General features: G+C 45.9%; 1 protein-coding gene across 1 annotated transcript; it reads left to right on the top strand.

Moving 5' to 3' along the window:
• The first annotated feature begins 15,028 nt into the window (after positions 1-15,028).
• Positions 15,029-26,039, top strand: LOC119456564 (uncharacterized). The gene is made up of 2 exons (XM_037718394.2): positions 15,029-15,198; positions 25,243-26,039. Exons 1-2 carry the CDS (start codon positions 15,029-15,031, stop codon positions 25,931-25,933), a joined length of 861 nt encoding a protein of 286 aa, XP_037574322.1. The 3' UTR covers positions 25,934-26,039.
• The last annotated feature ends 1,633 nt before the right edge of the window (positions 26,040-27,672 follow it).

The following is a 27,672-nucleotide window of genomic DNA, read 5'->3' as shown; positions in this document are numbered from 1 at the left end:
CGTCGTCCGGATGAAGCCTTATTTGTCCGAATGAAATCACTGCAGCGTACGCGTGGAAAGATCCTGGCGTCGTCACGATAAAGCATCGGGACGATGCTTTCTTAGAAGGGAGGCAATGTCACGACTAAAGAAGACAATGAAGGGATGGACACGAGCGCAAGCATCTCTCTCGCCGAAGAAGTTAAAGTTGGCGCGGACAATTATTGCTGGGCCTTCAATATAGAGCCTGTGTTTGCTGTCGCACCACCGTCGTTCTGTGTGCCGTTTTTCGCATCTTGCGACAATATATAAGATTTTAAGCATAGAATGGCATATGCGAATGTTAGCGCCCGCACCATTACTCCTTTCCAGATTCCACGCACCACCTCATATTTATTGTGGCCCCACAGTGTTCTGTGTTTCATTATTGCTGCATTCCGCTTCCCATTTATTTTCAAATTATCTTGGTGGGTGCTTGAGTAATTCTTTCCTTCGTTTATGCGTACACCGAGGTGGTTATATTGCTTCACTATGAGTGTTACTTGCTGTTGAATTGACACCACGAAGTTACTCGTCTCTTCATTAAAGACCATAATTCCTGATTTCTCTGCGCTAAACTTAAGGCCTACATTTGTCGTTGCATTGCCACAGATATTCGCAAGTATCTGTAAATCTTTTTTATTGTCCGCTAGTAGCACAATGTTGTCTGCGTACATCAGTCCAGGGACCTTCTGTTGCACTATTTGTTCATTACGCATGTAAGATAAACCAAACCTAATTCGCTGTTTTCCAGTCGTCTTTCTATACCCTTAACGTAAAGCGTGAACAAAAATGGAGACAGAAGACATCCTTGCTTCAATCCTTGGTGAATTCCCCCCATTTGATCACCTTTTCGACCTTCCCATACCACTTGTACTTGGTTGTCTCGATATATCTCCCTCAGCAGCTCCACGAAATCGTCATCTATGCCTTCATGCTGAGGAATATTCCATAACAATTCCCTGTCTACGTTGTCATAAGCTCCTTTATTATCCATAAATGCTATCGATAAAGGTCTTGAGCCACTGAAATCTCTATGCACTGAGTTAGTACAAACAAATTGTCTTCTAAGGGTCTGCCTGGCCTGAACCCATTCTGTAGTTCCCCCAATACAGCGTTTTCCTCCACCCACTTCGACAGTTCTAATTTTATGGCTTGTATTGACATTCTATATATCACCGACGTTACTGTAACTGGCCTGTACGAGCTCGTCTTATCCTTATCTCCGTTGCCTTTGTAGATGAGATTCATCTTGCTTTCACGCCATCCAACGGGAATTTTCTTTGTTCTAATCAGTTGCTCTATGGAATTAGTCAGCAGTTCTTTGCTTTTTGGACCGAGGTTTTTGATTAGCTGCATTGGGATTTCATCGGGTCCTGCTGCTGTGTTGTTAGGGACATTTTCTGCTGCCTTTTTCCAATAAAAGCTTTCTGTGCTAAATTTTGATCTCTCTGGCCTCTCTGCTGTTGCTGGATCTGTTGTCTGAACTACGCTTTTTCTCGTGCCGAAGTTATTCCTAATAACGTCTCTGATGTACCGCATCGCATCATCTCCTTCGTAGATGTTACCATCTTCATCCCTTATAGCCGTTTGCGAGTTTTTAGTTGGAGCTCCGAGTGCTTTTATATGGTTCCAGAATCTTTTTGGAGCGCCTTTGTCTCTTTTGTAAATGTTATGCACCCAACGTTCACTTGCGCATTTAATTTTCTCTTGCACGAGCTCACTCGCAACCCTTTTCTTTTCTCTTTATGTATTCCATCTAAGGAGCACCTCTTCTTCTAATCCCAACTTTTTGGCTTCTCGATGAGCCTTAGATGTCTTTTTACGCTCTTCTATAGCTTGGTTTATTTCCTTATTCCACCACTTACATGGTTTCCTCTTCCAAATCCAGCAATTGTTTTGCCGTGTCTGCCTTATTTCATGCTGCATAACGTCCACCAGTTCCTTATATTCCCAGAGTGTTGTAGTAAAATCCTCAATTTTCTTCTCTATGTTTTTGCAATCTCTGTTATTTGCTCTTCATACATTTTTAAAAATTATGAGGCTACTGGTTTGTTTTCTGCGTTGGCATCTCTCCCAAACTTTAATGCTAAACCTCTATGATCACTTCCCAGGCTATTTCTTTCCATTTTCGTCTATTATCATTTGGTCTAGTTATTCGTAAACCATTTCTGAGACTAACGCGTAGTCGATACATGACGACCTGTTTCCGCATTTCCACGTTACCTGTCCATGACACTTATTCTCCCTGTTAACAACTATAAGGTTCCGTTCATCACACAGATCCAGCACTAGAGAGCCGTTGTAATCAGTATATCCGTCCAAATCGTCCATGTGTGCGTTCATATCTCCCATTAATATCACCTGGCCCGATTTACTGAACTCATTAATATCGCTTCTAATGCAATCAACCGATTCCTTATTTTTATCTCTGCCATCACTACCTGTCCATAGGTAAGCTACTCCCAGCCACGTCTTTTTTGCCTTGCCATGTGTTGCTAATCCATAAATGCTCTTTACATGTCTCGTTTAACCTTCGCCACTTCAGACCTCGCCTAATTAGTACACCTCTGCCTTTCCTTGAACCGATCATTCTGTTTCTCCCTTCCCATATAAAATTGTCAATAACAGGCGGCTACTCCAAATCTCGTAGATGCCTTTCGGTCAAGGTGTACACGCTAATCGCTTCATCATTCAGCTGCGTTTGAATTTCCAGCCATTTTTCCTGCTTGCGACCACCCTGCATGTTAATGTAGAAAATTTTACCTTGTCTATTGTTACCCTTTCTGCGTCTTTCCCTGGCTCCAGGTCGTCTACTTCTGCCCTTTACTGGTGTTTCGCTACGTTCAACACTTAATCCTGCTTCCTGACTGCCTGGGGCCCGCCTAAAAAAGCGTCTGACCGGTGTTGCTACACTTTCACTAAAATGTATCCCGTCACGCACAAAAGCGCCTTCTCGGCCTGCTCGGTGCACTTCTCGGTTGATGTCAGTGACCGTAAAATTCATTGCTTTAGCTAGAGTCCAAATTTCCCTGTTTACTGCAAGAACTGACCTTTCAAATTCATACCCCTTCCTTTCAACCTCTGGCACCGTGCACACCGCGATATGTACTTCCTTTGAAATACTCCGCAGGTCGGTGACCCATTGGGCTATTTGCTTTGTGATCCCTGCCCCTCGTCCGTGCACTACATCAATCACTCCGCCCATTATCACCACTAGGTGTCTCTCCTCTATTGTGTCCCACGGCTTCACTCGAACGAGTGAAGCCGACGGGAGCAGACGTGTCGAGTTGAGGTGCCGTTTCAGCGCAGCAGGAGCAGCGTGCCAAAGAGATAAGTTCTCTTATTTTATATTTCCTCTTTGTTTTTTAGGAGGGTTAGCCTAGCCAAGTAATCTGTATAAATTATTATTGCGATAGCAATTATATGGACACTTCAACGGTATTTCTAGCGTCGCCGTCAGGTTCCGTATAGATTCCAAGGGCGATAAAATCGTCGCCGCGCGCCGTACGCGTAAAAGAGTGCGGGGGATGCGCGCTATCACGGAGAGCCAACGCACGGCGGAAAGCAAACGCGATTGTCGCCCAAAAGGCCGTGGGGGTATGGGGGGGAGGGAGGCGGGGCGACGCTGTGCTACGGCACCAAATGCTTATCTTGCAACCCAGCGCAAGGAGAACTGGCAACGCAATCTCCCACGCGAAAGCAAACAAAATGTCACAGTTTCACCCTAAGGGCGAAGCAATGAATGCGATAGCAATACAGCAATGTCATACGAAGTAAGGTGAGCGGCTTTGGTAGCAATATGAATTGTAGTAAACATGAGCTCATTAAGTAAGCAGGTGTGCTGCGGCGTAAGTAGACCGACATGAAGAGAGACTCGATGACCACGAGAAGGCGCGTGTGAAACGGTGGTGTTGATGTGAAGCGCTTCCCGTGGGCAGCGCGTGCGAAGGGACACACCTGTAGCGCTGCACTGCCGATCCGGGCAGCATTGCATGTGTAGCGTGCGTTGGAAAATGTGGCCCGACTATTACGAACTGAATGAACAAGCGTGGTGTGAGCGCGCACAAACACGAAGAGATCACACTGAATGACAGCAGACAACGACTGTCAAAACGCTGGCAGCAAGCATACGCCGGCGCGGGCGAAGGTACGTGCGGTTTATCGCTTCAACGGAAACTGAGCGGCGAATGCACGGCGCGTAAAGGTCAGAGCCGTGTGGAAATAAGAGACGGTGCGAGCGAGCGACGAGCGCGGTTGTTGGCAGAGAAGTGCGCCCCCCCCCCCCCCCCCTGCTCCCTCCGGCGCTGGCTTCCTGCTTCCTTGCTTGCGCGTGGGAGATTGTGTGCGTTCGCTCTCCGTGATAGCGCGCGTACCCGCACGCTTCCGCTCGGGCATACGGCGCGCAGCGAAGATTTTATCTATAGGGAACCTCACGGCGACGACGACGGCGACGCCGACGGCAGAAATCCGGTTGAAGTGTCCATATAAATGCTATCGCAATAAAAGCGGGGAGTCAGCGCGGGAGGGACGGGGGGAGCAGCTTCTACTCTGCCAACAAATACGCTTGTACTGGCTGTGGTGGCCGTCGCCCGCACCGTCTCTTTATCTCCACCACGGCCGGGCTCTACTGGCGCGCGCACTCGCTTCTAGCGCGCGCGCCAGTCGGGCCCGGCCGTGTCTCCACACGGCTCTGACCTTTATGCGCTGTCCATTCGCCGCTCAGTTTCCGTTGAAGCGATAGACCGCACGATTCTTCGCCCGCTGCAGCGGCCGCGCCAGCGTTTTGACAGTCGTTCTCTGGGGTCATTCAGTGTGATCTATTCATGTTTGCTTGTGCGCGATGACACCACGCTTGTCAATTCAGTTAGAAAGCGAATGTGTCCAAGTTTATGCGGCCGATAAAACTACTCTACTATCCCTACTCCGAATAGCTATCTACCAATTTGCTATCGCAATTGCTGCTTCGCCTTTCGGGCGAAACTGCGAAATGTTATTGCGATAGCAATTATATGGACACTTCCACCGGATTTCTGCCGTCGCCGTCGTCGTCGCCGTGAGGTTCCGTATAGATAAAATCTTCGCCGCGCGCCGGATGCCCGAGCGGAAGCGTGCGGGGACGCACGCTATCACGGAGAGCGAACGCACTCAATCTCCCACGCGCAAGCAAGGAAGCGGGAAGCGAGCGCCGGAGGGAGGGGGGGGGGCGCACTTCTACTCTGCCAACCACCGCACTCGTCGCTCGCACCGTCTCTTATCTCCACACGGCTCTGACCTTTATGCGCTGTGCATTCGCCCCTCAGTTTCCGTTGAAGCGATAGACCGCGCGTACCTTCGCCCGCTGCGGCGTATATGCGCTTGCTGCCAGCGTTTTGACAGTCGTTGTCTGCAGTCATTCAGTGTGGTCTATTCATGTTTGTTTGTGCGCGCTCACACCACAGTTAGTAATAGTCGGGCCACATTTTGCAACGCACGCTACATATGCAATGCTGCCCGGATCGGCAGTGCAGCGCTACAGGTGTGTCCCTTCGCATGCGCTGCCCACGGGCAGCGCTTCTCATCAACACCACTGTTTCACACGCGCCTTCTCGTGGTCATCGAGTCTCCCTTCATGTCGGTCTACTTACGCCGCAGCACACCTGCTTACTTAATCAGCTCATGTTTACTACAACTCATATTGCTACCAAAGCCGCTCACCTTACTTCGTGTGACATTGCTGTGTTGCTATCGCATTCATTGCTTCGCCCTTAGGGCGAAACTGTGACATTTTTTTTCATGCTTTTTCACCTTCTTGTCTTCTCGCTTAGGTAAAAGTAGGTAACAAATTGTTTTTTTTTGTCACATCCACGCCTTGTTAGTACGAGATGATGGTTGGTACTAAGGGAAACCCACGCGTGCGATGTTCTGAGTGCGAGCGTTCTTACGCGTTGGAAGAAACGCGGTTTAAGTCTGCACGCGAAGCGAACGGTGCAGATTTTATCTGTAGGATGTGTGTGCTAGGGTCGCGGCTAGACCGCCTCGAACAAGAGAAAGATCAGCTAGCTAAGCGGGTTGGAAAGCTAGAAAAGGAACTTAAAAGCGAGCAGAAGCAGAGGAAGGAGTTAGAAGAAAAGTTAGTTAACGTAGAGATGCAGCTGAGGGCCGTCATTCAGCAAAGCAATGGTGAACCCATCGAGGCGAGCACCGTGAATGGAGCTGGCGCCGATGCTAGTGCAGAGACAGCCGAACCCGCCATGCCAGGAGGCAGTGGCGGAACCGTCAGTGATAGTCACGAGGGGGATACCACTGACGCGGCCGCGGAAGAGAACAAAGCCAAGGGCAAGGATAACACAGGAGGGGAGGGCATTGTGACCTCGGGGGCAGCTTTCGGCGGTGAGGGTGAAGACAAGCGTCGAGTTGTCTCTGTTCAGGATTCCAACACGCGTAAGTAGAACCGGCGATAACAGAGAGGGTAGGTGCAGGCGAACGAGTCCAGGTTAGCGCGCTTCCGGGAAAGCCGATTAGATAGGTGATAGCGAATGCCAAGGAACGCATGTGGGACACAATGGAGGAGAGACACCTAGTGGTGATAATGGGCGGAGTGATTGACGTACTGCACGGACGAGGAGCAGGGATCACGAAGCAAATAGCCAAAGGGGTCACCGACCTGCGGAATGTTTCAAAGGAAGTGCAAATCGCGGTGTGCACGGTGCCAGAGGTTGAAAGGCAGGGCTATGGAATTGAAAGGGCAATTCTTGCAGTAAACAGGGAACTTTGGACTCTAGCTAAAGCAATGAATTTTACGGTCATTGACATCAACCTAGAAGAGCTCCGAGCAGGCCGCGAAGGCGCTTTTGTTCGTCACGGATACATTTTAGCGAAAGGGTAGCAACACCGGTCGGATGTCGATTCGCAGAGCGAGCTGTAGCTTTTTTAGGTGGGCCCCAGGCAATCAGGAAGCAGGATTAAGTATTGAACGTAGCGAAACACCAGTAAAGGGCAGATTTAGATGACCAGGAGTCAGGAAAAGACACAGAAATGATAAGAATAAAGAAGGTAAGATTTGCTACATTAACATGCAGGGTGGTCGCAAGCAGGAAAAATGGCTGGAAATTCAAACGCAGCTGAATGATGAAGCGATTATCGTGTACGCCTTGACCGAAACGCGTCTAAGAGATCTGGAGCAGCCGCTTGTTATTGACAATTTTGTATGGGAAAGATGCAATAGAATGACCGGGTCAAGGAAAGGCGGAGGCGTACTAATTAGGCGAGGTCTGAAGTGGCAAAGGGTAAACGAGACATGTAAAGAGCATTTATGGATTAGCGGCACATGGCAAGGTAAAAAGACGTGGCTGGGAGTAGCTTACCTATGGACAGGTAGTGATAGCAGAGAAAAAATAAGGAATTGGTTGATTGCATTAGAAGCGATATTAATGAGTTCAGTAAATCGGGCCAGGTGATATTAGTGGGAGATATGAACGCACACATGGACGATTAAGACGGATATACTGATTACAACGGCTCTCTAGTGCTGGATCTGTGTGATTAACAGAACCTTATAGTAGTTAACAGGGAGAATAAGTGTCATGGACAGGTAACGTGGCAATGCGGAAACAGGCAGTCATGTATCGACTACGCGTTAGTCTCGGAAATGGTCTACGAACAACTAGACCAAATGATAATAGACGAAAATGGAAAAAATAGCCTGGGAAGCGATCATAGACGTTTAGCATTAAAGTTTGGGCGAGATACTAGCGCAGAACATGAACCAAGAGCCTCAGAGTTTTTAAAAATGAATGACGAGCAAATAACAGAGATCGCAAACAACATAGAGAAGAAAATTGAGGATTTTACTACAGCAGTCTGGGAATATAAGGAACTGGTGGACGTTATGCAGCATGAAATAAGGCGGACACGGCAAAACAATTGTTGGATTGGCAAGAGGAAACCACGTAAGTGGTGGAACAAGGAAATAAAACAAGCTATAGAAGAGCGTAAAGAGGCATCTAGGGCTCATCGAGAAGCCAAAAAGTTGGAATTACAAGAAGAAGAGGTGCTCCTTAGATGGAATACATACCGAGAAAAGAAAAGGGTTGCGAGTGAGCTCATGCAAGAGAAAATTAAATGCGCAAGTGAACGTTGAGTGCATAACATTTACAAAAGAGACAAAGGCGCTCCAAAAAGATTCTGGAACCATATAAAAGCACTCGGAGCTCCAACTAAAAACTCGCAAACTGCTATAAGGGATGAAGATGCTAACATCTACGAAGGAGATGATGCGATGCGGTACATCACAGACGTTATTAGGAATAACTTCGGCACGAGAAAAAGCGTAGTTCAGACAACAGATCCAGCAACAGCAGAGAGGCCAGAGAGATCAAAATTTAGCACAGAAAGCTTTTATTGGAAAAAGGCAGCAGAAAATGTCCCTAACAACACAGCAACAGGACCCGATGAAATTCCAATACAGCTAATCAAAAACCTCGGTCCAAAAAGCAAGGCACTGCTGACTAATTCCACAGAGCAACTGATTAGAACAAAGAAAATTCCCGTTGGATGGCGTGAAAGCAACATGAATCTCATCTACAAAGGCAACGGAGATAAGGATAAGACGAGCTCGTTCAGGCCAGTTACAGTAACGTCGGTGATATATAGAATGACAATACAAGCCATAAAATTAGAACTGTCGAAGTGGGTGGAGAAAAACGCTGTATTGGGGGAACTACAGAATGGGTTCAGGCCAGGCAGACCCTTAGAAGACAATTTGTTTGTACTAACTCAGTGCACAGGGATTTCAGTAGCTCAGAAAAGACCTTTATGGATAGCATTTCTAGATATTAAAGGAGCTTATGACAACGTAGACAGGGAATTGTTGTGGGATATTCTTCAATACAAAGGCAAAGATGATGATTTCGTGGAGCTGCTGAGGGAGATATATAGAGACAACCAAGTACAAGTGGTATGGGAAGGTAGAAAAGGAAATGAAATGGTGGGAATTCACCAAGGATTGAAGCAAGGATGCCCTCTGTCACCATTGTTGTTCACGCTTTACGTCAAGGGTATAGAAAGACGACTGGAAAACAGCGAATTAGGTTTTGATTTATCCTACATGCGCAATGAACAAATAGTGCAACAGAAGGTCCCTGGACTGATGTACGCAGACGAAATTGTGCTACTAGCGGACAAGAAAAAAGATTTACGGATACTTGCGAATATCTGCGGGAATGCAGCGACAAATCTAAGCCTTAAGTTTAGCACAGAGAAATCAGGAATTATGATCTTTAATGAACAAACGAGTAACTTCATGGTGTCAATTCAACAATCAATCAATCAAAGTTTATTTCACCAGAAACTTCTGGATGGTCTTCAGGGCTAAAAGCTGCTCTAGGCAGCTTGACTGAGTCCCTGAAGACCCTTACATTGGCAGCATACAACGTTCACAGTACATATATACATATAGAATCACAATTGTAACATACCTACAAACGTACAATATACAAAGTTTACGTAAGGATCACTTGAAGTTAACATACACATAATAGCATGTAATACCCATAGTGAAGCAATATAAGTACCTCGGCGTACACATAAACGAAGGAAAGAATTACTCAAGCAACCACCAAGATAATCTGCAAATAAAGGCGAAGCGGAATGCAGCAATAATGAAACACAGAGCACTGTGGGGCCACAATAAGTATGAGGTGGTGCGTGGAATCTGGAAAACAGTAATGGGTGCCAGTGCTAACATTCGCAAATGCCATTATATGCTTAAAATCGGATATATTGGGGGGTTTGGAAGTTAACCAAAGATCAGTAGGCCGGTTGGCTTTGGGAGCCCACGGTAATACCACAAATGAGGCAGTGCAGGGTGACATGGGTTGGGCCTCTTTTGAAATCAGAGAAGCACAGAGCAAAATTTGTTTTGAAGAAAGGCTCAGGAACATGGATGAAAATAAATGGGCGGCGAAAGTGCACAAGTATCTTTACATGAAAAGCGTGGACACAGAATGGAGGAAGAGGTCAAGGAAGTTGACAACCAAGTACAGGATAATCGAAACTGTAAATAGACAACCAGGAGTCATCAGAAAGAAAGTGAGAGAAATAGAGACCGTGAATTTTATGCAAAGAATGGAAACAAAAAGGACAATGGAGATTTACAAGAATGAGAAGAAAGAAATTAGAAGGGAAAATCTTTACGATAACACAAAGGGCAGTGCCTTGCTATTTGAGGCTCGAGCCGATTGCCTAAGGACGAAAAGATATCGGAATAAATATTCGGAACTAGATGAGACATGTGTATGCTGCAGTAAAGATCCAGAAACCACTCAGCACATCCTGATGGAACGCGACGGGATCCACCCAGCGAGAACCCTAGGCAACGTGCAACTCCCAGAAGCGCTTGGGTTTAAAGTGGAAGGAAAGATAAACAGATCAGCCGTAGAGATCAGCAAGAGATGATGAGAGTACTGGTGAAAAAAAAAGCAGGGAACAGATGGATACGACCTGATCTCTTAAAATCATATGCAGTGGTACAAGGTAAATTTTTGAAAAAGAAAAATAATAATGAGAGGTATACAAAAATGCTAGATAAAGAACATGTATAGTATACCTGATTAAATCAAGCAGGCTAGGTGACTATTTGTCGCCGCCCCGTTTCAAAGGGGATGCCAATAAATCATCATCATCATCACCACATATGTTCCTTGGCATTCGCTATCACCTATCTAATGGGCTTTCCCGGAAGCACGCTAACCTGGACTCTTTCGCCTGCACCTACCTTCTCTGTTATCGCCGGTTCTACTTTAAGCATGTTGGAATCCTCAACAAAGACAACTCGACGCTTTTCTTCCCCCTCACCGCCGAAAGCTGCCCTCGAGGTCACAGTGCACTCCCCTCTTTTCTTATCCTTCTCCTTGGCTTTGTTCTCTTCCGCGGCCGCGTCAGTGATATCCCCCTCGTGACTATCACTGACGGTTCCGCCACTGCCTCCCGGCGTGGCGGGTTCGGCTGTCTCTGCACTCGCATCGGAGCCAGCTCCATTCACGGTGCTCGCCTCGATGGGTTCACCATTGCTTTGCTGAATGGCGGCCCTCAGCTGCATCTCTACGTTAACTTAAAACGCTGAAATAGCGGCTTTTTGCTCCTTTCCTAGCATTTGTACATTCAAAGATGAATGCTGAAATAAAGGGATGGAATGGAATGGAACAAAGCGAAATATGAAACAAGAAGACCTACCTCTTTGGCACGCTGCTCCTGCTGCGCTGAGACGGCACCTCAACTCACGAGCGAAGCCGACGGGAGCGGAAATGTGACAAAAAGGAGCCGTGATTTGCTCTTTGAGACAAAGATATGGGCGAAGCGAGCCAACTACAAATATGTCTGGCATAGCAGCAGCCGCGTTCTTGTCCGAAAAGCCGACGGTGAACGCGCAGTGGCTGTTTCTACCGCGAGGGATCTTGATAAGCTCGTCTAAGATCAGTTCTTGATAACGATGGCTTGTGCAAGTGGGGAGACTTACATATTGACACAAGTATTCAGTCAGCATCTAGATAAAAAATTTCTGCAATCCTTTAAATGCTTTTATCTGAACATCCGCTTAATTTAAAATAACCAAAAACGACCTCTGCTTGTTTTTTAAACAGCTAGGGTAATCATTTGATACGATACTGTTAACAGAAACATGGTCAATGAACGATAAGATATTGTGACAAGCGTGAAAGTCTTGCGTTATTTGGGTATTTGCCATAAGCTGTAGTGGACGCAGATAAGAGGTGTGGAAGAAAAGGATGTTTGCCAAGGGATCACGAAACCTAGGCTGGCGCTCAAGACGGTCGGTTACGTCGTGGCCCAAAAAAACCTCTTTTAACAGAATAACCTGTAACAGAGGGGTGGAGGTGCTGGGTACACGACGTCGGCGTACTACGGAGTCCCAAGCGCTTGAATTTCGCCGGAGCCGCCACCTTGCCAGTCTCTCGCCAACAGTCATCATGCCACCGCCCGGAGGACCAGACCCAGCGCCAGTTGCAACCGCGCAAGGGTCAACGGCAGCTGCACCCCCACAACATTACATGGAACCACGCTCGTTCGCGGGAAGAGCGGGAGAAGACGTGGACGAGTGGCTTACGCACAACAATCGGGTGAGCCGATATAACAACTGGAACTCGGTCACCAAGCTTGACAACGTCGTCCTATTTATCAGAGAAACCGCACTGATGTGGTTCGAGAATCACGAAGGGTCGTTAACAACATGGGAACGGTTTGTTGAGGAAATAGGCAAATGTTTTGGCGGCTCTAATGCAAAAAAGAAACCTGTGGAGCGAGCACTTGCCCAAAGAGCTCAAAGTCTGGGGGAGACATGCACTACTTATATAGAAGAGGTGCTCAAGCTGTGCAAGATCGTAAACCTGCGGATGTCTGAAGAAGACCGAGTCGGACATCTTTTGAAAGGTATCGCGGAAGACGTCGACAATTTCCTGATATGTAGAGAAGACCTCACCTCCGTCTCTGATGTCTTGCGTCACTGCCGCACATTTGAGACGTTGAGGGCCTGTCGTATCGCACCCAAATTTGGACGACTGCAAACGTGACCACTGTCGCGAGCGTCTATACGAGCCCGTCCACCGACCTTGCCTCTACTATCCGGGAAATAGTACATGAAGAACTGCGGCGACACAATGAAATAATGTGCAACACAGTTCAACCGCCGGCTACGTACCCAGTATCTGACTCAGCGCCCCCAGCACCATGCGCTACTTTTCCACCGTCTGTGTGTGTCACGGACGTCGATGTGGCTGCACCTACGTGGGCACATCCGGAGACGTGTCCGTCAGAACAGCGATATGGGCAACGCTTTCAACCCAACCGTGGTGAACAGTGGCTCCTGTTCAGCGTACAGACATGATGTGCCCAGTTCGACGATCTCTGCCGGCTGAGCGCTTCTCCTCCTCCCTTGTGCTTCAACTGTGGTGTCGAGGGCCACATTGCCAGGTACTGTAAGGCGGCCCCACCACGCCGCCAGCCGCCTAGGTACGACCGATCAGCAATACCTGGCCAGCAACGCGTTGGCCGTGCGTACACCTATCCAAGCCGTATGTCCAACGTGACCCTGGAAACACTGCGAAACCGTTCCCCTGCCTCCAATCGGAGCTTGACACCACCGCCCGCTCCTCGCGTACACAGGTCACCATCTCCCCGGCGCCGCTACCCGTCGCCTTCGCCGAAAAACTAGTCAGCGCGGCCGTTGGAGGTGAGGCCGCTGGACAGTCTTCGATTTTGACATAAATACCTCCACCAATTTGCATGTTTAAAAACAAGGTGTGGGCGTGTAGACGGCGTCTCAACAATGGTCTTAGTGGACACAGGAGCGACCGTTTCAGTAATGAGTCTCGCATTCAAACGACTGCTAGGACGAGAAGTGTTGTTTTCATGGGATCGTGCCGACATGTTTCGTGGAGTGAATGGAGAACTATTATACCCTGTAGGTCTGTGCAATGTGAAAGTTAGCTTGGGCAGTGAAACATATAACGCGCAGTTCGTAGTTTTACCTCATGCTACGCATGACGTAATTCTGGGCCTCGATTTTCTGAAGCTGTGTGGTGCCAATGTTGATTGCCGAACGGCTGAAATAACTGTGGTTTCGAGCCTTCCGGCCATATTTGTGGGCCACCCGCCGTGTTACGAAAGGGAAAGTGCCCTTTGTGTGTCTGCACATACCGTCGTACCACCGTTGTCAGCCAAATGTGTCCCAGTCGCCTGTTCTACAACCGACAGAAAATTTGATGCTATCGTAGAGCCCGTTCCCCTAGATGCATTAAGAAGAATGTTCTGGTCCCCTATTGCACGCTGTCGGTTATTGACGGGCGTACTGTCTTATGGACGATAAATTGCTCCAATGAAACCACATACTACTAGAGGGTCTGAAACTTGCAGCTATCCCCTTCAGGCGCAGCGTCCACATTTGGGGACGCCAACTTCACAGCTAAATATCTTAAAATTAACTTTGAATCTCGCGCGCAAACAGTGTTCCCTCCATCTCTACATGTCGCTGCAACAACCCGTGGCGCCGTGCCACCGTTGTCAGCCAAATGTGTCCCAGTCGCCTGTTCTACAACCGACAGAACATTTGATGCTATCGTAGAGCCCGTTCCCCTTAGTTGCATTAAGAAGAATGTTCTGGTCCCCTATTGCACGCTGTCGGTTATTGACGGGCGTACTGTCTTATGGACGATAAATTGCTCCAATGAAACCACATACTACTAGAGGGTCTGAAACTTGCAGCTATCCCCTTCAGGCGCAGCGTCCACATTTGGGGACGCCAACTTCACAGCTAAATATCTCAAAATTAACTTTGAATCTCGCGCGCAAACAGTGCTCCCTCCATCTCTACATGTTGCTGCAACAACCCGTGGCGCCATCTGCCGCACCTGACACAAAATAACTACAATAACAAATCTCAAAGATGGACGTCTCCACGTTTGACGGCGGCACACGTAAGTGGCTCTGACTTTTCAAGCTTTTGCGATATTCTATTCAACGCGACATGAAATTCTGCATTTGTCAGTAATAGCTAAGACATACCGCATGCCAATAAACAAGACTTTTGCAATAGGAAACAATTTATAGTGTGAGAAGGGGAGCGCGAAATACCGCGTCCACGATCGTGGACATTGCGCCTTAGTGCCGCCTGTGTTGTGGGGCAGCTATTTTGGCGGGTCATTTTGGCGGTGCATCATTTCGGCACCATGCGTGGAGAAATGATCGTTATTTGTGAAATCATGGATCAAAACGTCAGAAAGTTGATGATGCAACAGCAGCAGAAACCCTGATGAAAATATCAAATGGAGATTTCTCAGATGGGGACTTTTCTGATGATGAAATGGTAGAAGAAAATGAAGAAAACATAGTAAGTTTGCTCTAGATTGTGAGACATTATTTTGTGTTCTCGCGAAAAAATATGGCACCAAACTGTCGAAAGTTAGTTTGTCCCTAATTTACGCTGTTTCAGCCTGCCAATGGTCAGGTGAACGCATCCATGGCCACAGTTGCACTGCCGGCACGACCAGACGCCACGGTCATTACCTCGAACAAGCCTGCGGCATCCAAGAAGGCTAAGATCAAATGGATGAAGAAAGATTTTGCGCCAAGTGATATTGACTGCCACTACGATCCTGAGATAGCGTCGCGACCGCAGCAGCCACTTGTGTATTGTAGCAAGTATTTCACCGAATAGATATTTGAAGACCTTGCGCAATTCACCAAGAGGTATATCCTACAAAGAGATGGTACCGTATTAGTCACTGCGAAAGAAGAGATCAAAATATTTTTGAAATGGTCATGCTAATGGGTGTTCTGAAATACCCTGGCGTCAGAATGTATTGGCAACCTGCAACGAGGATTCCAGCAATATTCTATTCGAAGGGCGTGAAGAGATTCTTCAAAATCAGAGGCGCTCTTCACATAAGCGGCGCTGATGAAGAACGGGACCCCAGCAGCCAACGCACAATGCTGCCGGGGAGAGGAATGCACATCCACCAAAAGCCGTGTCGGCTGCAGGAAGTGCAACGTTTTTCCGTGTTTGACATCTCAGAACGACTGTTTTTATTCATTTCATAACAAATAGACTATTTCTGATAACTTTTGCAGAAAAGACTTCCTAAGCAGTGTTCCCGCAATGATTATTTCCGAGCCTCCGAAATAAAAGCGTGTCTTCTTCTTCATCACCTTTCACTGATATTACTGCTTTGAGGCGCAACGTCCACATATGTGGACGCCACGGAAAAACTTAACCAATCAATTTTTTTCTGAATTTCTTGTGGATTCCTTCTTTAATAGCGTTATTTATTCACAATCAGAACAAAAAATTTTTCGCTACGCCAGATTTGATTCGCCCCTGAAGGGGCTATTCCTGAACATCAAGTGCTGGCGCTCGCCATCCTCGCAGAAGGCCCCGATGCCACGGATGAGCCCCATTCAGCTGCATGCGCGACAGACACTTCCATAATGGCTATGGTAAACGAATCGCTCAGTACTAACCAACGTCAGGAGCTCGCGAATATTCTACGAAAGCACTTCGCGGTGTTCGACTTTTCCCAGCAAGAGGCTCCACCATCCTTTCCCCCTTCTCGTCTACAGCACCGCATAGACACAGGATTTCACCAGCCTCTGCGACAAAAGCCATAACGGGTGTCCCCTTTGGAGCGCAAAGTGATCAATGACCAATTCTGTGACATGCTAAAGAAAAACGTTATCCAACAGTCGAGTAGTCCGTGGGCAGCCCCAGTAATTCTAGTCAGAAAGAAAGACGGCACATGGCGATCTTGCGTTGATTACCGCCGCCTCAACGCCGTTACCAAGAAAGACGTATACCCTTGCCACGGATTGATGATGCTATAGATTGCCTTTCTTCGGCCTCATACTTTTCGATTCTAGACTTGCGGTCCGGATAATGGCAGATTCCGATGTACAAGGCAGACAAGGAAAAAAAGTTGTCCCAGTTTCACCTGAAAGGCGAAGCATCAATTGCGATAGCAAATTTGTAGAGAGCTATACGGAGTAATGATAGTAGCTTTATCAGCGGTATAAACTTGGACATGCAGCAGCACGGGCAATACGCAGAACTGTTGTCGATGCCGTCGGCGTTTTGCCCGCGTTCGCAGAAAATGCGTGCGACGTTGGTGACTGTTGCCGGAGCCTCTGATATAAATAGGCACTTGGGGCCGCAGCTAAACGTCGCCTCACTTCCCTCCCCCTTTCCCCTCCCCCCCACGGCCTTTCGCGCGTCGGAAGAAGGCGCGTTTGCTCTACATATATGGTGATTGTAAAGAGGGAAAGAGACGCCTACTTCTGCAGCCCTTAAGGGAGCACGGCGCAGAACACGCGTTTGTTCTCCGCCGTGGGTTCACTCCCCGTGAAAACGCGCGTCCCTCGCGCCCTTTCACTCGCACATACAGCGTTCGGCGGCGCGCGGCGACGATTTCATCTCCATTGACGTCATACGGAACCTCACGGCGACAGCAACGGCGACGACGTCGGCGACGCCGACGGCAGAAATCTGCTTTGGAGTGTCCATATAATTGCTATCGCAATAAAACGGCATTCGTTACACCAGACGGACTTTTAGAATTTAATGTGATGCCGTTCGGGCTCTGTAACGCGCCCGCAACGTTTGAGCCATTCATGAACAACATTCTGCGTGGTTTGAATTGGGAAGTCTGCATGTGTTATTTGGATGATGTCGTGATTTTCGGACGCACGTTTTGTGAACACAACGCATGCCTCAAGCTTCTGCTAGAGTGCCTAGGCAAAGCACGCTTGGTATTAAACTCCAAGGAGTGCCGCTTTGGCGAACGCCAAACGCTGGTTCTAGGCCGCCTAGTGGACAAAGAGGGCATAAGACCTGATCCAGTGAAAACGGCTGCGGTCGAAGCCTTTCCACAACCTCGCTCAGTAAATAAGCTGCGAAGCTTCTTGGGCCTTTGCTCATACTTCCATCGGTTTATTCCCGGATTTGCTCACATCGCGCATCCACTGAAGTGTCTGCTTCAGAAAGGCCTCCAATTTGACTGGACCTCAGAATGTGCGTCTGCTTTTCGTGAACTGAAGTTCCGTTTGACGTCCCATCCCGTTCTCAAACACTTCGACCCTGCGGCTCCAACAGAACTACACACGAATGTTAGCGGTATTGGTGTCGGCGCTGTTCTTGTTCAACGCTTCAACACCAACGTAGCGTACGCGAGTCGCTCTCTAAGCAAGCCCGAGCGCAATTACACCATCACGGAACAGGAATGTCTCGCAGTGATTTTCGCAGTACAGCGCTTTCGGTCATACCTGTACGGACGCCCTTACACGATCATCACAGACCATCACTCTTTGTACTGGCTCGTTAATCTGCGTGATCCATCTGGTAGGCTTGCACGTTGAGCTCTCCGTCTACAGGAGTACGACTTCACCATTTCCTATAAAAGCGGTCGACGGCACGCTGACGCAGACTGCCTTTCGTGGCTACCGCTTCCCACAAGGGACTGTGACGCGGACAACTTCGACCACTAGATCGTATCCTTGGAGCCATCATTTCCTAATCTAAATACCTTTAATACTGAGGAGCAAAACGACGACACTTTAAAGCAACTGCTGGCCGTCAAAAATAAATCAACAGCCAATCGCTTTTGCACACGTGATGGGCTGCTCTATAAGAAGAACTATTCTACCACAGGCTCACGATATCTCCTCGTGTTCCCGAAATGTCTACGCACTTCCATCTTGCGGACTATGCATGATCACCCAACCTCCAGTAATTTGGGAGCAGCTAGAACACTTTGCCGTCTTCAAGAAAGATTTTACTGGCCTAATAAGCATCAGACGACGTGGCAGTACGTGTCTAGCTACAATGAATGTCAACGTCGCAAGCATCCCATAAGTAGTCCTCCTGGTAGACTACACCCTGTTCCACCCCAAAAACTCCATTCGAGCAAGTCGGCGTCGACCTTCTCGGCCCGTTTCCACGGTCCTCTAACGGAAATCGTGGGATCGTTGTGTGCACTGACCACCTGACACGCTACTGTGAGACGGCTGCAATACCATCGGCTACTGCAGCCGACGTGTGCCTTTTCTTGCTACGATTTATCATTCTCCGACACGGGCCTCCTAAAGTCGTCATTAGCGATCGTGGACGACAGTTTACTGCAGATATCGTGGAAGAGATGCTTCGTCTATTTTCTTCAAGTTTTCGACACTCTACGCCGTACCATCCCCAAACGAACGGCCTTAAGGAACGCCCCAACAGAACTCTCACGAACATGTTGTTCATGTACGTCTCAACAGATCACAAGAACTGGGACAGTGATCTACCTTTGGCGACTTAAGCATTTAACACCGCCCAGCACGACACTACCGGCTACAGCCCCTTCTTTCTTCTTTACGCTCGGCCGCCACATTACACCCTTGATACGATCTTCCCATTTCTGAACCAGGATGATGCCTGCACATCGGAGACCATCTGTCGTGCAGAAGAAGCCCGACGCCTTAAGTATTTGCGCACTCTTGCTTCACAAGATCGCTCAAAGGCACGTTACGACCGCCGACGCCGACACGTCACTAATGATCCAGGTGACTTAGTGTGGCTATGGACGCCAACAAGAAAACGTGGATTGTGCGAAAAACTACTGGCACACTATGTTGGACCTTATGTTGTTCTAGAGCGTATAAGCGAATTGAAGTACCGTATAGCGCGCCTCCATTCACGACGCTCTTCAAAGACTGAAGTGACTCATGTTGCCCACTTCAAGCCCTTTATCTCTCGAGATGCTGTTTGACTTGCCCGTTGGGCTTTGTCTGCGTGGGGGGATGTGTTACAAGCGTGAAAGTCTTGCGTTATTTGGGTATGTGCCATAAGCTGTAGTGGGAAGTAGATAAGAGGTGTGGAAGAAAAGGACGTTTGCCAAGGGATCACGGAACCTAGGCTGGCGCTCAAGACGGTCGGTTACGTCTTGTCCCAATAAACCCTCTCTTAAGAGAATAACCAGTAACAATATTTTCAATATCCCAAATTATAGTACCTTCTACTTAAATCGGTCATACTCTCGCGGAGGCGGAGTATGCATCCCGGTAAAGGAAGCATTCGAGTGTGAATTACTGCCCGAACTCTCTGCAATAACCACTGACTATGAAGTTCTTGCAATAAAAATGCGTAACACCGTTATTATGGAATGTTATCGCCCTTCCAACGGCAGTGTTAGCAATTGTTTGATAAATTAGAAGAAATCTTTGAGTTTGTTAATAAAAATCGGCTTGATTTAATTTCCGGCGGGGACATCAATATTAATATGATGAAAAACTATTTCCAAATTTTACAATTAGATATTTTACTCAAAATGAATGGTTTAGTGAATGTAATTATTTACCCACAAGAGTTGCTGAAAATTCATTATCTTTAACTGATATTTTTTTTCGCAGATATCACCCCTGAAAATGTTAAGGCGGGTGTATTTGCCTATGACCTCAGCGATCACTTGTCTATATTTATTTATTTGCTCCAAAGGGCACCAAACGTAGGTAACGCAGTCAATGCACCAGATGCAAAAAATAACCCCACGCAACTTGTCTATATTTCCAGAACAAATAGAGAATGCCTGTTGGGAAGATGTATATAAATTCAACGAAGCAAATGGGGCATACGAAAAATTTCTTCACATTGTCAAATCGATATATGAATCTAGCTTTCCCTCAGCGCGCGTAACGCCGAGCAAAAAAATTTGCAAGCCATGGATTAACTCTGAGCTTCGCAGATGAATTGTGCTTAAAAATGTTCTGAATGGCAAATTTATTTCAACTAAAGATATCGAATTATTCCACCAATTTAAAGTGTACCGTAATCGCCTAGATAAAGACATAAAAAAGCTAGGCCAGAATATTTTGCAAATTTCTTTGCAACTGCTGCTGGTCGCTCTGAGATTATGTGAAAAAGGCTCAACTGTGTTTTTAAAACATCGTGCGCCTATCAGTAAAGTTCTTAAATTAGATATTAATGGCATATAAATATCTCGGAAGCGGCTTGCAGATACATTTATTACACATTTCGCAAGTGCAAGTAATACGCCTATGCTGCCAAATGATTTTAGTAATATTCCGGTTAATAGCAACACTATTTTCCTTAAACCTGTGGATGAAAACGAAATAAGCCACACAATTCAAAATCTAAACAACAGCAGCCCGAAAGATATTGACGGGTTACAGATAAAACCTTTAAAATACTTTGTTGATATTCTGGATCCGTGCATTGCATATATTTTCAACATTTGTCTCAATCGGGCTATTTCTCCCTGTAAACTGCAAGCGTGCGTTAGTGTCCTATATAAAAAAGGTGACAAAAATGACATGAGCAACAATCGTCCAATATAAATCCTCCCTATGTTCTCGACAGTACTTGAAAAAGTAATTTCAAATCGGTTTGTGGATTTTGAGCAAAAACATACACTTCTGACAATTTGGCTTCCGCAAAGGTGTCAGCACGGAGCAGGCGCGTAGCCAGGGGGGGGGGGGGGGGGGGGGGGCCGGGGGCTTCAGCCTCCTCAAAAAAAAATTTTTTCCCGGCGCTAACCAAAACAACCACCGGCGCCGGGAATCATTAGGGATTTTGTTTACAATGTCTATTTCACGCTCGAAAAGACATTTCGGCACAATCATTGAGAAATCGGGCTGGATTTCGTGGCAACGCTTCTGCGCTTGGAGTCGCATAACGCAAGGAGCCCCATCCGAGCACAAAGTTTCAAGGGCTTTTCAAAAGCGAGCGGGCGCGTCGCGGCATCTCGCAGCGGCCGTGGAATCTACGGAGCGCATGGATTTCAATTCCGAACTTTGTGGGTATGAAATTCTCATAAACTTTTGACGCGAAAAAAGCCGTGCTTCAGATTGTCAATTGTGGAACTTTACGGGTTTAGTGTTCTTTTAAACTTGGGCCAACATGCGCACACTGGAGCCCTCGTATTCACGCCGTTCCATAGATGGAAGCACGCGCTCGCAATGTTCTATACACGAAAATACTAAATATCACCGCGACTGTGAGCTGGCAGCCGATAAATTTCTTCTGTAACGAAGCAGGCCGCCCCTGTGTATGTGCCGACTGAAGAGGAAGACGAAGTATCGTGCCGTGATCGCGAGTGAGCCCCGTGCCCTTGCAGTGCCTACCTTTACGTAGCGTTCTTGCAACGTTATCGACGACAATAAACCTCGTCGCATTGAGCGGTAGCGACGTAGGATGATTTGGAAAGTCGGTATAGGGCAGCGGCAACCTCATAGGATTGGGTGGGGAGGTTGTAGGAGCTGCAGGAAGCGCTTCCGATATCTGATTCCGGATGGCTTGCTGTAGCGTTGGACTCAAAGCTGCCGAAAGTGCGTCGCTATGAGGCAGCAGCGATAGCTGCCTGGCCACCTCTTCACAAATAGAAGCTTTTATATGTTGCGATAGGGTCGAGTTGGGCAGAAGGTCCACAGAAATCGCAATGCTGGAGACGGAATCGGCATGCTGAATGTTCTGGCGGGCGATCGAACGTTGGCGGCGCAGCTCTTCAAAGCTCTGACATAGGTTAGTAAGGACGGATACGCTCGTTGGGCTTTTTGCCAGCAGTATCTGGAATGCGCCGTCCTCTGTGCCCTTGAGGATATGCTTGATCTTGTCATACTCTGACATGTTGGGATTTACCCGCTTGCACAAATCGAGAACATCCTCGATGTAGCTGGTGAATGTCTCTCCAGGCTGCTGTGCGCGCTGGCGCAGACGCTGTTCAGCGCGTAGCTTACGCACAGCGGGGCAATCAAACACTTCGGCAAAAAGGGTCTTAAATGATTACCAGCTTGAAAAGTCTGATTCGTGGTTGAAGAACCACAGTTTGGCTACGTCGGCGAGGTAGAAAGACACGTGAACAGCTTCGACTGGTCGTCCCATTTGTGTCACTTACACGTTCGTACGATGAGAGCCAGTCTTCCACGTCGTGTTCGGCGGTCCCACTGAAAATGCGTGGGTCGCGATGAAGAGGGACGCCGGCGCAGACGACAGTGGCAGCCGGTGGTGCAGGCAATGAAGCCCTTACAAAAAATTTTAATGTGTTTTTTTAGAAAGTCTTTTCAACTTGTTCGATAGAATTCTATTGTGTTTATTTTGACTGCTTATAGAATTTTCCTATAGAGTTCCAACAGTTATTTGGCCACCGCATTCTTATAGGAACTCTGAAGACACAATTCTATAGAACATTCCTACCGAGTTCCTTTTAATATCTTAAAGACACAATTCTAAAGAACATTCCTACGGAGTTACTTTTAAGATCCTAAAGACAAATTTCTATAGAACATCTCTATGGAGTTCCTTTTAAGATCCTAAAGACAAATTTCTATAGAACATTTCTACGGAGTTCCTTCTAAGATTGTAAAGACAAATTTCTATAAAACATCTCTACGGAGTTCCCTTTAAGATCCCAAAGACAAATTTCTATAGAACATTTCTATAGAGTTCCTTTTAGATCCTAAAGACAAATTTCTATAAAACATTTCTATGGAGTTCCTTTTAAGATTGTGATGACAAATTTCTTTAGAACATTTCTCTGCAGTTGCTTTACAGACCCAAAAGACAAATCTCTATAAAACCTATGTCGATGTTTGTAATGTGCTTGTACTTTGCAGAGGTTCTAGAGAACTGTACTGTAGGCATAAACGATTACAGTAAATGCAGTGGCAAAAATAATTGGCACTACAACCACAAAGTGACCGGTTTTAAACGTTTATTGCACTTCAGACTAGATACATGCATCATACATACTACATACACACTTCAGAACAGTCTGCATACATGCTTCAGCCTAGAACTTGCACCACACAAACTGTAGCTGCCAATGCGCTTCACGGATCAAGCTGGTGGTGCTAACATATGAAACAGGAAAAATTTGTGGCAGACTCGACCGGAGTTGACATCTGAGAAAAGCAGGCTTGTCTAAGACAAGAAAGATTCGCATTAAAACTACAGGAGGACCTGCTGTTCCAGCAGTGCACATTAAATGGTTGGATACTAAAGCCTGAAAGTAGATTCATATCAATGTGCACAAATATATGTGCACTGAAATGTTATGCGTCAGCTCCACAAAACAACACTAAACTTATAAAACACAGCATTCTGGCCTATGTTGAAGTGTAAAAAGAACACTGGCAGTCCTTGTAAAAATGCAGCAAACAGTGATACTCCTAGAGAAGTGCATCATATATTGTACAAAGCTTAACAAGCTTGAATGTTGTTATAAGGCAAATTTTGAGATCAGGCTCAATATTCCAAAATTATGTTGGGAAATACAAACATTACGGATGCACACAATACCTAAGAAAACGATTTAGCTCAGGAGCTCCTATGCATGTGAATAGTGAAATCGTTTTTCTCGCCAACCACGGGACTGAACTTGATGTTTGTTATTTAAAACATTTTAATTGTTGTTATTTACATTTAGGGCCATCAATTTTTATTAAGAATGGTTGAAAATTGCACAATTTAAAAAAACTTAAGTTTAGAACTATAACTCACGAAAAAAAACTAGCAAGCACAATTCTGTTCTGCAAATCGGAATTGGCCTCGAGCTTTAGCTAAGGACCAACTCTGATATCCCTCCTTAAATACGTGCGAAATTCCTCAAATGTTTTGAGACAACCACAGGGTTATTTTGAATTAAGTTTGTAGCATTTGAGAAAGTTAAGGTCTAGCGGTTGTTAGAAGAATTTCAATTCAGAGCATAAAGTAAAAATTATTGAAAATAGGCAGGTTTAAAGAAAAGTAAGAGCACGAAATTGAATAATCCCCAACTCTGCAATAAAAACACATATCACAGTTCTGCAGACTGGATCAGCTATGTCTTAAGTCAAAGAATTTGATATATGAATTTACAGCTTGCGTGAAATGTTCGAATGTTTATAAGCATTTTGGACGTCCTACTCACAAATTAATGATTGTATTTTAGAGCAGTGCATGATACGTCAATTTCGCCAACTTTAGTTATGGATTAGGTGCAACGAACAGAACTGTGATATCACTGTTTTTTTAGTAAGAGTTGTTAACTTAATAGCTTCGTGTCTTGGAATTTTCGTGGATTTGTATAAAACGTCACCCGAATAAAAAATGTTACATCATGCTTGTGCTGTGCGAATGATGCTTTTTTTGAATAACGTGTTTACTTTGGCGGCAGCGGCAGCATCGAAGAGGCATCGTCGAAGTAACAACCTGCCTTTTTGCAGATAACGTCGGCTGTCCTGTGACGTCGCTACCGTGCTTGCTTCGATCTTTGTGGGCGTAGCTCGGCGAGCGTCTCTGCTGCAAGCTCTCTTTGTCCGGATCACGCCGCAGTCTTCATCAAGCGCCACCGTCGAAGAGCAAGCTATAAAGTAGTGGAAATCGAGGCCTGCTTTCACATTGGCGGCAGCGGCAGCATCGAAGAGGCATCGTCGAAGTAACAACCTGCCTTTTTGCAGGTTAGTATTTCTATACTTCGTACTTTTTTCCTTATTGCTGCTGCTGCTGCTGCTGCTGCTGCCAAATTGTGACCATGTCCTGCAATGTGATATGTGCCACTTGTGAGCTAACGCTTACTGTAAATTTCACACCGGAAAATGCTCAGGAATCTCGGACACGACAATTAGGTCAAAGGGAGATGCATACCGCCTGGCTTGGAGCTGCACGTCTTGTAGAAGACAGAAATTACGTGTGCAACCCAACATATCTAGTGATGATTCTGATGCGCAAGACGTGCGGCAGTTGTTAATGACAATTAACGGAAAGCTTGACCAGCTGTTGCCACTCCGAGAGGTAGTTGAAGGCATTGAAGATACTTTACGATTTCTAAGCGAACAGTACGATGAACTGCAACAACGAACAGAGCGAAATGAAAATGAGATCAAGGAACTAAAACGCAGAACCGAAAGGCTTGAAGGAAACGAGAGTGACATCAATCAGCTGCAATCTGAAATTGACCAACTTGAATGGAGGAGCCTTCGCTTAAACCTGGAATTTCATGGGATTCAGTACTCTGAAAAAGAAAACCTGCTCGAAAAGCTAAACAAAGTAGCCATGAAGCTCGAACTTCCACAGCTCTCAGAAAATGACGTTGTTTCAGTTCACCGGCTGCCGTCAAAAAAAGAAAAGATACCGGGTATAATCTGTCGCTTCGCGAAACAAGCCGATAGGGACCGCTGGTGGAAAAGCAGAAAGAAGTTGCCTGAATCGAAAGACGATGTATTCCTACTTGAAAATGTGACAAGAAGGACCCGTGATTTACTCTTTGAGACAAAGATATGGGCGAAGCGCGCGAACTACAAATATGTGTGGCATAGCAACAGCCGTGTTCTTGTCCGAAAAGCAGACGGTGAACGCGCAGTGGCTGTTTCTACCGCGAGAGATCTTGATAAGCTCGTTTAAAAACAGTTCTTGATAACGATGACTTGTGCAAGTGGGGAGACTTACATATTGCCACAAGTATTCAGTCAGCATTTAGGTAAAAAAATTTCTGCAATCCTTTAAATGCTTTCATCTGAACATCCGCTCAGTCTCAAATAAAAAAAACGACCTCTACTTGTTTTTGGAACAGCTAGGGCAATCATTTGATACGATACTGTTAACAGAAACATGGTCAATGAACGATACAGATATTTTCCGTATCCCAAATTATGGTACCTTCTACTTAAATCGGTCATCCTGTCGCGGAGGCGGAGTATGCATCCTGGTAAAGAAGTATTCGAGTGCGAATTACTGCCCGAACTCTCTGCAATAACAACTGACTATGAACTTCTAGCAATAAAAATGCATAACATCGTTATTATAGTATGCTATCGCCCTCCCAGTGGCAGCGTTAGCAATTTTTTTGATAAATTAGAAGAAATCTTTGAGTTTGTTAATAAACATCGGCTTGATTTAATTTACGGCGGGAACATCAATATTAATATGATGAAAAACGATTCCCAAACTTTACAATTAAATATGTTACTGAAAATGAATGGTTTAGTGAATGTAATTAAGTTACCCACTAGAGTTACTGAAAATTCATCATCTTTAATTGATATTTTTTTCACAAATATCACCCCTGAAAAAGTTAAGGCGGGTGTATTTGCCTATGACCTCAGCGACCACTTACCTATATTTATTTGCGACAAAGGGCATGTACTGGAATAGGTAACGCAGCCAATGCAGCAGATGCAAAAAATAACCCCACGCAGTTTGTCTATATTTCGGGAACAAATAGAAAATGTTTGTTGGGAAGATGTATATAAATTCAACGAAGCAAATAGGGCCTACGAAAAATTTCTTCACATTGTCAAATCAATATATGAATCTAGCTTTCCCTCAGTGCGCGTTAAGCCAAGCAAAAAAATTCGGAAGCCATGGATTAACTCTGAGCTTCACAGACGAATCGCGCATAAAAATGTTCTCTATGGCAAATTTATTTCAACTAAAGATATAGAATTATTCCGCCAATTCAAACTGTACCGTAATCGCCTAGATAAAGATATAAAAAAAGCTAGACGAGAATATTTTGCAAATTTCTTTGCAACTGCTGCTGGATGCTCTGAGATTATGTGGAAAAGGCTCAACTCTGTATTAAGGCATCATCCGCCTATCAGTAAAGTTCTTAAATTAGATATTAATGGCATAGAATTATCTGGGAAGCGACTTGCAGATACATTTAATACATATTTCGCAAGTGCAGGTAATACACCTATGTTACCAAATGATCTTAGTAATATTCCGGTTAATAGCAATACTATTTTCCTTAAACCTGTGGATGAAAACGAAATAAGCCACATAATTCAAAATCTTAACAACAGCAGTGCGAAAGATATTGACGGGTTACAGATAAAACCTTTAAAATACGTTGTTGATATTCTGGCTCCATGCATTGCATATATTTTCAACCTTTGTCTCAATCAGGCTATTTTTCCCAGTAAAATGAAAGAAGCTCGCATTAGTGTCCTATATAAAAAAGGTGACAAAAATGACATGAGCAACTATCGTCCAATATCAATCCTCCCTATGTTCTCGAAGGCACTTGAAAAAGTAATTTTAAATCGGTTTATGGATTTTGAGCAAAAACATAACCTTCTAAATGAATGCCAATTTGGCTTTCGCAAAGGTCTCAGCACGGAGTGTGCCTTACTTTCTCA

This window comes from Dermacentor silvarum, chromosome 6, assembly GCF_013339745.2.
Source record: "Dermacentor silvarum isolate Dsil-2018 chromosome 6, BIME_Dsil_1.4, whole genome shotgun sequence".
NCBI classification, from domain to species: Eukaryota; Metazoa; Arthropoda; class Arachnida; order Ixodida; family Ixodidae; genus Dermacentor; species Dermacentor silvarum.
Note: the sequence above shows the minus strand (reverse complement) of the source record. Positions and strands in the feature narration are given on the sequence as shown.

Coding starts and splice junctions, on each gene's coding strand:
- LOC119456564 (XM_037718394.2), top strand. CDS start 15,029: ATGGCCACAGTTGCACTGCCGGCACGACCAGACGCCACGGTCATTACC. Junction 15,199..25,242: donor CGACCGCAGCAGCCACTTGT/GTATTGTAGCAA, acceptor CAACATATCTAG/TGATGATTCTGATGCGCAAG.